The sequence below is a fragment of the Notamacropus eugenii genome, chromosome 5, assembly GCF_028372415.1.
Source record: "Notamacropus eugenii isolate mMacEug1 chromosome 5, mMacEug1.pri_v2, whole genome shotgun sequence".
NCBI classification, from domain to species: domain Eukaryota; kingdom Metazoa; phylum Chordata; class Mammalia; order Diprotodontia; family Macropodidae; genus Notamacropus; species Notamacropus eugenii.
Window position 1 is genome coordinate 340,173,945 of NC_092876.1, and position 13,603 is coordinate 340,187,547.

General features: G+C 40.4%; 1 protein-coding gene across 6 annotated transcripts in view; it reads left to right on the plus strand.

Moving 5' to 3' along the window:
* MYLK (myosin light chain kinase) overlaps positions 1-13,603 on the plus strand; it is a 454,770-nt gene that overhangs the window by 264,969 nt on the left and 176,198 nt on the right. For all 6 annotated transcript variants that reach the window (XM_072613766.1, XM_072613765.1, XM_072613763.1 and 3 more), the window contains 4 exons: positions 3,610-3,628; positions 4,890-5,434; positions 5,882-6,088; positions 12,195-12,329. In XM_072613766.1, the coding sequence (XP_072469867.1) occupies positions 3,610-3,628; positions 4,890-5,434; positions 5,882-6,088; positions 12,195-12,329 (906 nt within the window). The remainder of the gene's footprint in view (positions 1-3,609; positions 3,629-4,889; positions 5,435-5,881; positions 6,089-12,194; positions 12,330-13,603) is intronic.

Consider the following 13,603-nt stretch of genomic DNA (forward strand, 5'->3'; position numbering starts at 1 on the left):
TTCAATAAACATTTATGAAGTGTCTGCTATGTGCCAGACACTGTGCTAAGTGCTAGGGATACAAAAAGAGGCAGAAGACAGCCCCTATCCTCAAGGCACTTGTCGTCTAATAGAAGAGACAACAAGCAAACAAATATGCATAGTACAAACGATATACAGGATAATTGGGAAATAAATAACAGGTTCTGGAATTAAGAGGGATTGGAGAAGGCTTCCAGTAAAAGGTGTGATTTTTTAGTTGGGACTTAAAGGAAGCCAGGGAGATCGGTAGTCAGAGAAGAGAAGGAAGAGTATTTCAGGCATTGCAGACAACCAGAGAGAATATCCAGATCTGAGAGATGGCTTGTCCTGTTCATGGAATAGTATTACTGGATAGAAGAGTACCAGGGAGTAAAGTATAAATAGACTAGGGGCTAGGCTATGAAGGGCTTTGAATGCTAAAACAAAGCATTTTGTATTTGTTCCTGGTGGCCATAGGGAGCCCCTGGAGTTTGTTGAGTAGGGGAGGTGATGTGATCATTCTTGTGTTTTACAAAAATCACTTTAGCGGATGATGGATTAGAGTGAGGAGAAATCTGAGTCAGGCAGATACGCTAGCAGACTATTGCAATAATCAAGGCATGAGATGATGAAGGCCTGCACTAACATGGTGGCAGTTTCAGAAGAGAGAAGGGAGTATATTGGAGAGATGTTGTAAAGGTGAATTTGACAGGCATTGGCAACAGACTGGATAAAGGGGGTGAGAAATAGTGACAAATCCGGGATGACTCCTAGGTCATGAGCCAGAGGGACGAGGAAGAAAGCATTCATTAACCTCTGCAGTAACAGGGAGGCAAGTGGGGCAGAAGTTTAAGGGAAAGATGAGTTCCATTTTGGCTGTGTTGAGTTTAAGGTGTCTAATGGACATCTAATCTAAGATATCTGAAAAGCAGTTGGAGATGGGGGATTGGCGGGCAATGGAGAGGTTGTGGCAAGAAAGGGAGATTTGAGAGTCATCAGTATTGAGATGATTGTTCAATGATGGGATCGCCAAGTGAGGTAGTAGAGAGGGAGGAGAGAGGAGGACCCAGGACAGAACCCTGAGGGACACTTTCAATTAGAGGACGTGATCGGGACAAGAATCCAGCCAAGGAGAGAAAGAATGACTGCTCATTGGGTCCAGTTATTCAACCAGCTCCAAATGACTAAGTGAATTGTGGTCTAGTTCATTCTGTACCCAAAATTAGCGAGAGGTTTTGTCAAATGCCTTAGTAAAACCTAGGTAAACTGCATCTACAGCAGGTTTAATAACCTAGTGACTCTGAGGAAAGAGGAAATGAAGTTAATTTGACATGAGCTATTATTGATGAAACTTAACTGTGCCTTTGTAATCACTGCTTCCCCTTCTTAATGTTAACTTACTATTACTTTCATCATATGCTCCAGGATTTCGCTAAAAGTCAAGATCACTGCCCTATAGTTTGTAGACTCCCTGTTCTTTCAGGTACAATGGCAATGATCATGGCACTGTAGTCAAAATGCATGGGTTCAAATCCCACCTCTGACCATTACTGCATGTGTGTCCTCGATGAATCCCTTAACTTTCCTTACCTGCAATTTCCTTACCTATAATATAAGGAATGTGTAGTATATGGTGACTGAAGTCCCTATCAGCTCTAAATCTATGATCCTTTTTGAAAAAATTAAAACAACTTTGAAGTACCCCTTTATTTGCCATAAAATTGGCAAAAATAGTTTTTTAAAAATTAAACATAGTGATACACAATAACAGTCACAGAAGTGGTCAGACCCTTTCATCTTAGTGGTTCCTCTAATAGGAATATAATTTTAGACTATTAAATGAGAAAAAATGAAGGAAAAAATAAATCTCCCTCGAAGTGGAAAAACTGGAACTAAAACCTAGTTCCACTGCCTCAAAGTCTAACGCTGTCTTTACTATACCAGATCTAGTGCTATCTCTACTATATACTATGACTTCTTTTAAATTAGTTTTTAGACTTATATTACTACAAAGAGGCAACGTGGAGTAGTCAATAGAGAGTTGGCCTCAGAGTCAGAAAGAATTCAGTTCCAATGCTGTCTCTGACAGATGCTAGCCTGCGCAAGTCATTCACTTGTCAGTGCTTGTGGTGACACACTAACAGTGTCATTTGCAGAGAAGGGACTGATCTGCATGGGAAGTTCCTCAGTAGACACTCCCAAGGTCAGCGCGATCACCGCCCTGACCCAAAAAAGAAAAAAAGCTAACACCTCCATTTCTTGAAATTCCTAAAACCATCTCCCCTCCCCTGCTCTCATCTAGCATGAATGTCGTTTTGCTTTCTTCTAGTAATTATTTTGATTATTAATAGGTTTGGTCATGGATTTTTCTTTATCCTAGCTTGCATTTGTCATTGTGAAGTATGTATGGACACAGGTTCATCGTTGGCATTTAATATAGCAATTGAGTGACGACTATATTGCTTAGTGAGGAAAAATAATTAAGAGACAGATAGCCAAGTAGTGAATGAAGATAGCCTTTTATTTCTGTTTTGTTTCATTAATTTCTTATTTGTTGAAGCTTTAGTATTTCAATTTTCTATATTTGAGAACTTTTTGGTTTCTTTTCTTGGATTATCTAGGGATAAAATTAGGTTATCTATAAAAAGTAAAGTACTTATTTTTTGCCTTTTTGGTTTTTTTAATTTTTATGTATTTTTCTTGTCTAATTGTTATAACCTCTTTTCTCTTAAGTAGGATAATGACCAAGGGCATTCCTGGGCATACTTTTAAGAGGGATGACTTTAGCACCTCTCTGCTATTTATATTTTTGTGTTTTGTTTTACATATATATGTGTTAGATATATGATACATATAACATATATATTTTTTACAGTATACTCTTTTAACATATTAAGAAAGAGACCTTCCATTTTCCATAATTTTAAGCAAGAATAGCTATTTCGTTTATTATCTTCTGGCATCTATTGAGGTAATTTTGTGATTTCTACTATTTTTCCTGTTACTGACATATTGGGTTTATCTGTGAACGTGAGGCTGGAAATCAATTGCTTACTTTTTTGGATATCACCGACCCTTGGTACAAAATGGTTCGCCCTCCCCTAAGTTGAGGTATTATAGGCACCTGTGAAAATGTTAGTGTTTTCTAATGAAGTCTAGCCGTCTGGAATGAGTAGATCAGTATCTGGACCTGTGACTTGCTAAGTACAGGGAACTCCTTGTAAGGTAACCCCCCTCAACTAGGGCGGAACTTCATTTCTCAGTGAGGTGTTCGGAGGCACTGAGCAAGTTTCTTGCCCAGAGTCGCATGCCTTAAAATGCATCAGAATTAGGACTTGAACCTGAATCTTCCAGATTCTGGGGCCTACTCTCTACCACCTTTGCCATGATACCTCTCAGGAGCATTAGTCCTAAAAAAATCATGGCACTGAGAGAATAGGATTTAGGGCTGTTTGACTATGGTGAGTGTATAGGAAGGGCAAAGATAAGACAGTATTTGGAGATGTTCAAGCATTGTGTAAAGTCAAAGGGGGTTTGTTATATCTTTTCTTTGGTTTGCAAGATGCTGCATTAACCTGTCATTTATCCGTTTGCTTCTTCTTTTTCCAGGTACAGAGAAGACAAATAGGTATGTTTGAATTTCATGATTATTGAATATCTTTGTCATTAAAATGAGCCGATCTTTTTGTGGTGGCTAAGAATTGGAAATCAAAGGGATGCTCATCCGTTGTGTGGTAGGTGATTGTAATGGAATATTTTTGTGCTATAGGAAATAATGATCAGGCAGACTTCAGAAAAACCTAGACAAACTTACATGAGCTGATGCTGAGTGAAATGAACACAACTAGGAGAATGTTGTACACTGAAACAACAGTGTTGTTCTAAGAAGAACTGTGGATGATTTAGCTATTCTCATCAATACGACAATCCAAGACAATCCCAAAGGAATAACGATGAAGCATACTCTCTGCCTCTAGAGAAAGAACTGATATTAATTGAATACAGACTGAATATTTTTATCATTAAAATGGGACTCTGGCAGAAATCTTCTCTTAACATTCAGGGCCAAACTCCTCTCCAGCAGAAATACTTTCTTAATCATTTCAAGGGAAATTATAAGATCAAATAACCTCACTATTCTCACTTTCTCAAGGCTTGGAAGATCATGTCTGCGACATAGGGTTGGATAGTGAATAAAGTTCCAAACTTGAGAGCTACAGGATCTGAATTCAAATTCCAGGACCTGTCTCTTATAAGCCGACTGATCCCAAGTCACTTTTACCTTTCTTAGGCTTCAGTTTTTATTATCTGGAAAATAAGTTTGTTGAGATAAATGATCTCTAAGATCACTTCTATCCTTGGACAGCTAGGTGGTACAAGGAATAGCATATTGAAGTCAGAAAAACCTGAGTTCAATGCCTAGGTAGGACACTTATAGCTACATGACCCTGAGCAGATCACTTAACCTCTCTTAACCTCAGTTTCTTCCTTTGTAAAATGGGCATAATAATAGCACTTGCTTCACAGGGTTGTTGTGAGGATCAAGTGAGTAATGTATGAAAAACTTAAAGTGCTATGGAAATATCATTATTTATAAAAACTATTATTATTTATGAAACTATGATTATTATTTAATGCTTTCTGTCATTCTCAGACTAGTTCATTTTAGTGGTTATTATTCATTTTACCTCATTCCCTTAAGACAAGACTTCTGGCGGGGAGGGATGCCTTGGTGTTAACTCTTTTTGACTTCATGGGGTTTTCCTGTCCCTGGATTCTGACTTGGTGATGAATAATGTGGTGAATGAATAATAATGGTGATGAATAAAGAATAATAGGATTCTTTTATTCTCTAAATCAACTAATTCCATCTTTCTTCCTGCCCACAGATACCCCTTGAATGCAGTTGTGGCTGAAAGTTCAGAACCTAAGAGGGTGGCAGATGACAAAATCTCAAAATACTCCCAACGGAGTGGTCTGGAAAGTGTAGATAAGAGTCAAAATCCCTCAGACTTCCCAAGAAAGTTCTCTAGAGAAAATGAAAGAACACACAGACAACCCCAGTTCCTGAGCGAGTCAGAACCCACCTATAAGCTGAAGGAGAAAGTCCCAGAGGTGGCCCCAGTCCTCCAGAAGACATCAAGCACTATCGTCCTGCAATCTGTAAGAGCCCCTGTTGAAACCAAGCCACAAGCCATGGGCAGCCTCCCTCTTCAAGGGGATGAGAAGAAGATGTCCACAGTCACCTCTACAGCATATCCTCTGTCTAAACAGCCTGATTCCAAGATCCAGGAACTCGAAACCAAAATAGCAACCAAGAAAATCACCCTCGAAAACCGAAGAGACAAGATCCTTGGGGGTTCCCCCCAATTCTTGACACAGCCTGAAAGTCAGGAAATCCAGGAAGGTGATGAAGTCAAATTCAGAAGTCAGGGTGAGTGAGACAATGATCATGGAACCCAGACTTGTCTCCTTTGAGTGTAATAGTTTCCCCATTAATTCCATTTATTCCCTGCTTTTCTATGCTCTTGGGGACTCTTCAGAAACCTGGGTATACTAGGAGGAATCACAAGGGCAAGGAGATCTTGCCTATAGTTTTAGGGAATACTTAATCCAGTAAGGCCTATGGATTTTCTAGGCTAACAAAAAAAATTCCATGGTACTGGTCCTCAGAAATACTTCACAATAAGTTACAAAATGAAGCTACTACTGGGAAAAGGATGTTGAGAAAAGGAGCAGTCATGTGACATTCCTTGGGATAAAAGGCATTGTAAAGAGAGGTAGGAGTAGTTTAATCATTAGGATTTGGGCTCTCCTTTCCTTACTCATGCATCATTGGCACTATTCTATGGTCTCTACATGTACTTACCTATTCCTGTAGTTTCAGGGACTCCAAAGCCAACTGTGGAATGGTTCCGGGACAATACTCTTCTGAGGGAAACTGAAGGGATCCAGATATATGAAGATGAAAATGCTGCCCACTGCCTGTGCCTCCAGAAGGCTCAGATGGAAGACAGTGGCAGCTACAGCTGCATGGCCTACAACAGTAAAGGCCGTGTGACTAGCCGGTGGATGGTGACAGTCAGAAGTGAGTGTATCTCCTCATACCTCCTAATCCTCTATGGGAAGATGAGTCACCTGGCACATTCCACGTGATATTTCTTTGATCTCTGACTCCTTCTCCCATGACCTTCTGTGAAGTCAGGGACTTTAATTGGGAAGATGAATCTACTGCAGAAACATCTTTCGATGTATCCCAAGGCCAAAGACAGTTTTTTGGGGGTTGGAGAATCATATCTACTCTCAAATGATTCCATTGTATATGCACAGATTATAAGATCATAGACTTAGAAGGGGAACCTTAAAGACCACCTAATCCAGTCTCCTCATTTTATAAATGAGAAAATTTAGAGACTTTAAGTGATTTGCTTAAGGTGATTGAGGATTAGCTATTTGTGCCTTCTTTTAAGTGGCATGAGATGGGGGGGTTGGAAGAATAATATGGGGAGCTATATCTCTTTGTATTGATTTTCAGTCTCATTTTGAGCACTGCACCCTTTCTACTAAAATGATTGCTTTGGGAGTTAGACATGCAAATGGAATGAATTTTTCCCCATAACACACATACATGCCAGACGTGTACATATATCTTCCTATGAACTCTCTATCTCATTTCCCATAATGACTGCTCTAAGACTTTTCCTCTTTTTCTTCAGATTGTGTCCCTATCCCTGTCTAGGTACCTTCATGACATGAGATAGCCTCTTATTTCATTGAGATCAAGGCCATTCGACATAAGCCCCAATAGGTCCCCTCCTCTGCCCCTGAAAACTTCTCAGCATTGTTCCTCATTTTCCTCATCTTCCCACTAGTCACAGAAAAGTCATTGAGGCTAATCTCTCTGCTTGTGCCTTTGACTTCATTCTATCCTGCCTTCCCCAGTTTAGCCAAGCCTTTTCTCCAGTAATCATTCTTTCTCTCTTTTTCACATACCTTCAATCACTCACACACTCCTTCTTACCCCATGAGAGTCCTCCCTTTGGCTACCATCCCTTCCCTCTCCTCTTCTGCACAGCTTCAATTCTTGAAATCGTCCTCATCATCCACTCAGCCTTGGATCATTCCCTTATAAGTATAGGATCATAGATTCAGAGTGAAAAGGCATCTTAGGTCTTATGTTAGTCCAAACTTTTTGTTTTATTGATGAAAAAAACTAAGGCAAACAAGATGAGATGACCAAGTCACACAGGAAGTATGATATGAACATCCTCTGACTACAACTCAAGCACTCACCACTGGTTGCCACCTTCATAAATTGGGGACTACTCTCTGAAAGGTCACCAGTGACTTCTTAATCACCAAACCCAATAGTCACTTTTTCAGTCTTCATCCTACTCCATTTTCTTAGTAGCAGCACAATCAAGAACAAGCTATTTAACCTTTCTGTGACCCAACTTCCTCATCTTTAGGTGTTGGGACTCAATGACCTCTAAGGGTCCCTTCCAGCTCAAAATCTATGATCTTTTTGTCCTCTGCAACATTTCCTATTATTGTCCAGTCTTTCCTCCATTGACTTTGAAGACACAGAACCTTCATGAACACCTTCTGTCCTTGGCTCATCTCTCTCGCTTGGCAGTCTCATTCATTACCATGACTTCAGTTATTGCATCTCTCCAAATGACTCCCAAATCTCCAGCTGCAGTCCTAATTGCCCCCTCCTTCCAGATGTATATCTCCATCTACCTCTAAGGCATCTCTACCTGGGAGTCCCACTTAGCACCTCAAACTGAACCTGTACAAACCTAACTCATTGTACTGCCTGCCCCCGCACCTGGTTCTCCTTTTGACCTCACTATTTCTCTTTGCTGAATTGCATCTATCCTGCTGAATTGCAGGATAGATGTCCTCCTGTATTTGACAAATTGACTCTTAAAACTTTTGAGTCTTCTCTCTTTCTTAACTCTTGTATCCAAGTGATGCTTGGGTTTGTAACAATTCTTATATCAGAACCCTCCTTTGTACTCTCATTCCCACTACCATAGTATGGCCATCTAGATTGGTGCAATATTTTCCTAACGTCTTTCCGCCTTTACACTCATTCAATTCCATTTTCTATTCTGTGGAGAATGGATTATACATAGATCTAATAGGTCATTCCTTTGCTCAGAAATCTCCAATGGCTCTCGATTGTCCTCCAAGTAACATTCTCCTTTCCCTAACATCCATGGTTCCTACAATTTGGTACTATCCTACCTTTTCTATCTTTTCTCAATATTTGTCCCTATGCCTTCTGTAGTCCAGCTAAATTTTACACTGTTCCCTACACTTGGATACCTCTCTCTCCCTCTTCATTTGTTTATTTCCTCACCCTTTAAGCCAAACTCAGATTGGGCCATTTATATAATGAAGCTTTTCTTGATTTTCTCCCTACTGTATTGGTAATAGCACTTCATTTTATATCTGGGCTGAGATCCCAGCTTGACTTGCTATGTGCAGGATGTTGAGGCAGGCATATAACTCCTGGGCTTTGGATTCATCACCTATAAAGTGAAGGATTTTGAATAGGCAGCCTCTATGGGCTATTCCAGTGCATCTAGATTGCTCAGTGGTTAGAGCACTGTACTTGGAATCAGGAAGATTTACATTCTTGAGCTCAAATCAGGCTTCAGACACTTAGTAGCTGTGTGACCCTGGGCAAGTCACTTAATCCTATTTGCCTCAGCTTCCTCATCTATAAAATGAGCTGGAGAAGAAAATGGCCAGCTACTCCAATATCTTTGCCAAGAAAATCCCAAATAGGGTCACTAAGAGTTGGAAATGACTGAAAAATGACCAACAATCAACATGATCCATTTTAGATCCAAATCTATAATTCTGTGGTCTTGTAGTATTCCATATTATAGGTCTGTGTTTTGTATCTTATTCTATTTTATCCTAATAGACTGTAATGAGTCTATCACTGAGAGCAGGAGCCACATCTTATCTAAATGTTGTATCTACCCCAGAAGGAGTATGCTGCTTGTAATTATTTTATGATGGATGTCTAGTGCCTTATTTATCTTTGGAACAAAATGGTAATAGAGAGTTCAGGGAGAAAATTCCAATTGTGGGGCATATCACTTGTCTGTAAAACTTTGTGTTCTGGATCTGACAAACAGGGAATGGTTGTCTCTTGGAGGTCAGGCACAAAGGATAAGAACATGTCCCCAAACAACCCTGTTTCCTATTATGACTGTGTCATCCGTGAATTTATTGAAATCTTTTTGAATCTATTTTTATTTTCAGCCTGTTCTTCTTCTTAGAGTAATGACTTCCATGAGTTGACTATCAGTCTCATGAAATAAATCTTGCCTTTTTTGGGACACTCAATTCATGTCATTCAAAATCACTTGTTCCAAAGTTCTGAAATTATAAAATTATTGATTTAGAACTAGAAGGGAACTTAGAGTTCATCAAGTCCAACCCTGTCATTTTATAGCTAAAGAAACTGAGGCATCGAGAGGTATACTTGCCCACAGTCACACTGCTAGTGAGTATCTGAAGCAGGATTTTAATCTAGACCTTCCTGACTCCAAGACCAATGTCATGTTCACTATGTCATCATAGGGCTGTTGTTGTTCAGTCATTTTCAGTTGTGTCCAACTCTTCATGACCCCCCTTGGGATTTTCATGGCAAAGATACTGGAGTAGTTTGTCATTTTCTTCTCTAGCTCATAAGGAAACTAAGGAACAGGGTTAAATGACTTGCTCAGGGTCACAAGGGTAGCAAGTGTCTGAGGTCCAATTTGAACTCAGGTCTTCCTGACTCCAGTGCTCTATCCGCTGTGCCACCTAGCTGCCCACTATCATAGGATCCTAGATCTAAATTGAAAAGGACTTCTGAAGCCATCTAGTCTAAACTTCTCATTTCACAGTAAATGAAATGACTTGCCTGAGGTCACATGGGTAGTGAATATCAGAAGTAAGACTTGAATCCAGGCTCTTGGTGGTTTATTCACAATATCAACCTTCCTTTTCTTGAGGCTAGACTAGAATAGTTTTCACAATGGGAGACTAATTGAAGAGAGAACATACTGAGAGAGGTAGAAACAGCTGAGATGGACAAATAAAGTGTAACAACTTCACACCAACAGAGTTCTGCCAACTCCTCAGTGCATCTTAACGGTTTATCCCCCATTCTAGCTCTCCTTTTATGTTTTATATTCTTCTATTAGAAAGGAAGCTCTTTGAGGGAAGGACTCTTTCTTTTTCCCTGTATTTGTATCCTACTGTTTAGTACTGTGCTTGACACTTAGTAAGTGTCTCATGAATACTTGTTGACTGGCTGAATGGCCTATTCATCATCAGTGTAGTCAGTGGTACCTCCTGGCAGACACTAGAGAAGGCTCAAAAAAATGGATACAAGTGCTTTTATGAGAAGACAGGTCCAGAAGTATGAATGAAAGAAGGATGCAAAGTTCTAATGGGATATAGGGAATAGGGACACTTATTCAGTCAAGTCTGACTCTTTGTGAGCCCATTTGGGGTTTTCTTGGCAAAGATATTGGAGTAGCTGGCCATTTCCTTCTCCAGCTCATTTTATAGATGAGGAAACTGAGGCCAATTGGATTCAGTAACTTGCCCAGGGTCACACTTCTGGTAAGTGTCTGAGGCCATATTTGAACCTAGGAAGATTAGTCTTCCTGACTCCAGGTCTGGCACTGTATCCACCAGGCCACCTAGGACACAGCTCAGGGAGCTACCTGGTTAAAATTTATTACAAAGCTAAAGATACAGTAAAAACATGTGCCAGTGAGAGCCCCAAGGAGTCCTTTGACCCAGGCAGATTTAAGGGACATCCAGGAAGTAGAAGCTCTACCTGAGTTGCAAACTGATCTGAGTGGTTCCTGAATGATGAAGACCCTGCCCTTCCCACTGTTTCTTGCATAGCTTTATCTCTTGTCTCTATATTTTCCCTGGCTGTCTCCTGTGCCTGGAATGCTGTCCTCTCTCCTCACTTACCCCTCTTGGCTTCATTCATGTCTCAGCTAAAATTCCACCTTCTGCAGGAAGCCTTTCCCGGTCTCCATTAATGCTGCTGCCTTCCCTTTGAGATGATTTCCAATTTATCCCTTATATATCTTGTATTTACATAGTTGTTTCCAGGTTGTCTCCCCCATTTGAATGTGAGCTCACTGAGGGCAGGGACCATGGTTTTGCCTTCCTTTGTATCTCCAGCACTGTCCTTCAACGAGTCATGATCTCTTTGTGTCTCAGTTTCCTGATGTGTAACTCCCAGACTTACTGTGAAAATCAAATGGGATAGCATGCGTAAAGCAATTTGCAACCTTTAGGTGCTATATGAATGCTCCTTCTCCTTCTCCTCCTCCTTCTCCTCCTTCTCCTCCTCCTCCTCATTCTTCTTCTGCACCTTCTATGTACTAAGCACTTGTAATGCAGAAACAAATGAATCTATCCCTGCACTTAAGGAGCTCATATTCTCTATGGGGGGAGAGAGGGAAGACAACACATACAGACATAACGAAAAATAAAGTATTTGCCATTTAATCTTTCAGAGCAGATCATGTTTGAAGTAGCACAGAAGCTGAACTTTGTTATCTTCTGTCTTAGTGGAGATGATGCCCATGTAAATGAAATAACAAATCCAATTGCATTTCCTTATTTCTGTAAGGTTCACCTGTCTAGAACCACACTTCCAGCATAGGTCGCATTAAAATGGTGTGTGTGTGTGTGTGTGTGTGTGTGTGTGTGTGTGTGTGTGTGTGTGTGTGTAGGCAATCAGGATTAAGTGACTTACCCAGGGTCACAGAGCTACTAAGAGTCTGAGGCTGGATTTGAACTCAGGTCCTCTTCTAATTACGTTTCAATGATACTTAGAAGGTCCAATTTGCATCCTTGTCTTCTAATTGACTTTACTCGCTCTACGTACATTGTGCCATACATTTGTGTAAGGACATTTAACCCCACAGTTTTATCATTCGATCTTTCTTACACTTCATTTCCTCTGAATTTCTGGGCATCATAATTGTTATTCCCCCAATGATGCTGCAACTCCATGATATCCAACTTGGTAGATGTATGTAGGCAGCAATGCCCCCTTTGTTTCCGTTTATGCCCCTTTCGGCTAGATTGTGCTTGAATGAACAAAGACTAAATACAACTGCTGACAGCTGGCCTGTTCTTTCTCCTACCAGGACCTCGAGTCAGTCAGATGGCCCCCTCTTTTTCCAGTATCCTGAAGGGCTGTACAGTTATAGAGGGTGAGGACTTTGTGCTACAGTGCACAATAGAAGGGAAGCCAGTACCGTACATCACCTGGCTACTCAATGGTAAGTCCTTCTCTTGTCCTCCTTGCTTGCTTCTCCTTCCCTCTCCCCTCTAAAGGACCAAAAGGATTCTCTCAACTTCATGGTCATGGTGCTTAGTCACTAAAGTCTCCATGAACCTTACTGTGAGTTCCTTTAGGGCAGTTGCTTCTAAATAGTATTGTTGTTGTTCAGTCATTCCATCATGTCTGGCTCTAGTCTGTACAGGGTTTTCTTGTCAAAGATATGGGAGTGGTTTGACATTTTCTCCTCCAGTTCATTTTATAGATGAGGAAATTGAGGCAAAAAGGGTTACATGACTTGCCCAGGGTCACAGAGCCAGTAAGAGTCTGAGACCAGCTTTGAACTAAGGTCTTCCAGACTCCAGGCCTGGCACTGTATCCTCTGCACCATCTAGTTAAGAGAATAGAAGGGCAAGTTGCCATCACTTTTTTTATTTATGTGTCCTTGAACCTGACTAGTGCATGGTCTTTCCTGGGCTGGACTTGAGTCAAGGAAGCAGAGGTCATGGCATAATGACAACCTCACCATATCATATCGCTTCTTCCAGCTCCCATTTCCTTATTAACAAAAGGTGGGAATTGAACTAGATTTCTGAGGTGACGTCACAGAATTTCAGTGTTAGGAGGGGTTTCAGGGGACATCTGCTCCAAGCCATACTCCTTCCCTAAAGCCTCTCTAATTCTTACTTGGAAAAGAGTGTTTCAATTTGTACCTGAAGATTTCCAGTGAGGGGCAGTTCACTATCTACTAAGGCAGATTATCTCTCTTTTTTACAGATCCAATGATTATCAGGTTTTTCTTTTCATTAAGCCCAAATATTTCTCTCAGCCTGCCACCCATTTCTCCTAGTTCTAGCCTCTGGAACCAAGCAGACAAATCTATGCCCTGATAGAAGTGTGCTGATAAATGTTTATCATCTCTATGGAAAAATGAATACCTGTACAGTGAGAGTATACACATGCTCATGTTTATGTGTATACTATATGTATAGGTACTATGTTTATGTGTGTTTATATACATGTTTATGTGTATGACACATTTTAAATTTCATTTGCATTATTAATATTTTCTCCATCACTTTCTTAAGCCTAAATAATGAACACAACAATAAATCAAGCTCTGATTTGTAGTGTTTACCAGTTTCTAATGTGTAAAGCTCACACTGAAAATTTAACCATTGGCTCTCAAGAGCTGCCACAGGGGTGGAGAACTTGTGGCCTCTAAGCCTTCTAGGTCCTTGGTTGTGGCCTTTTGACTGAGTCCAAGTTTTGTAG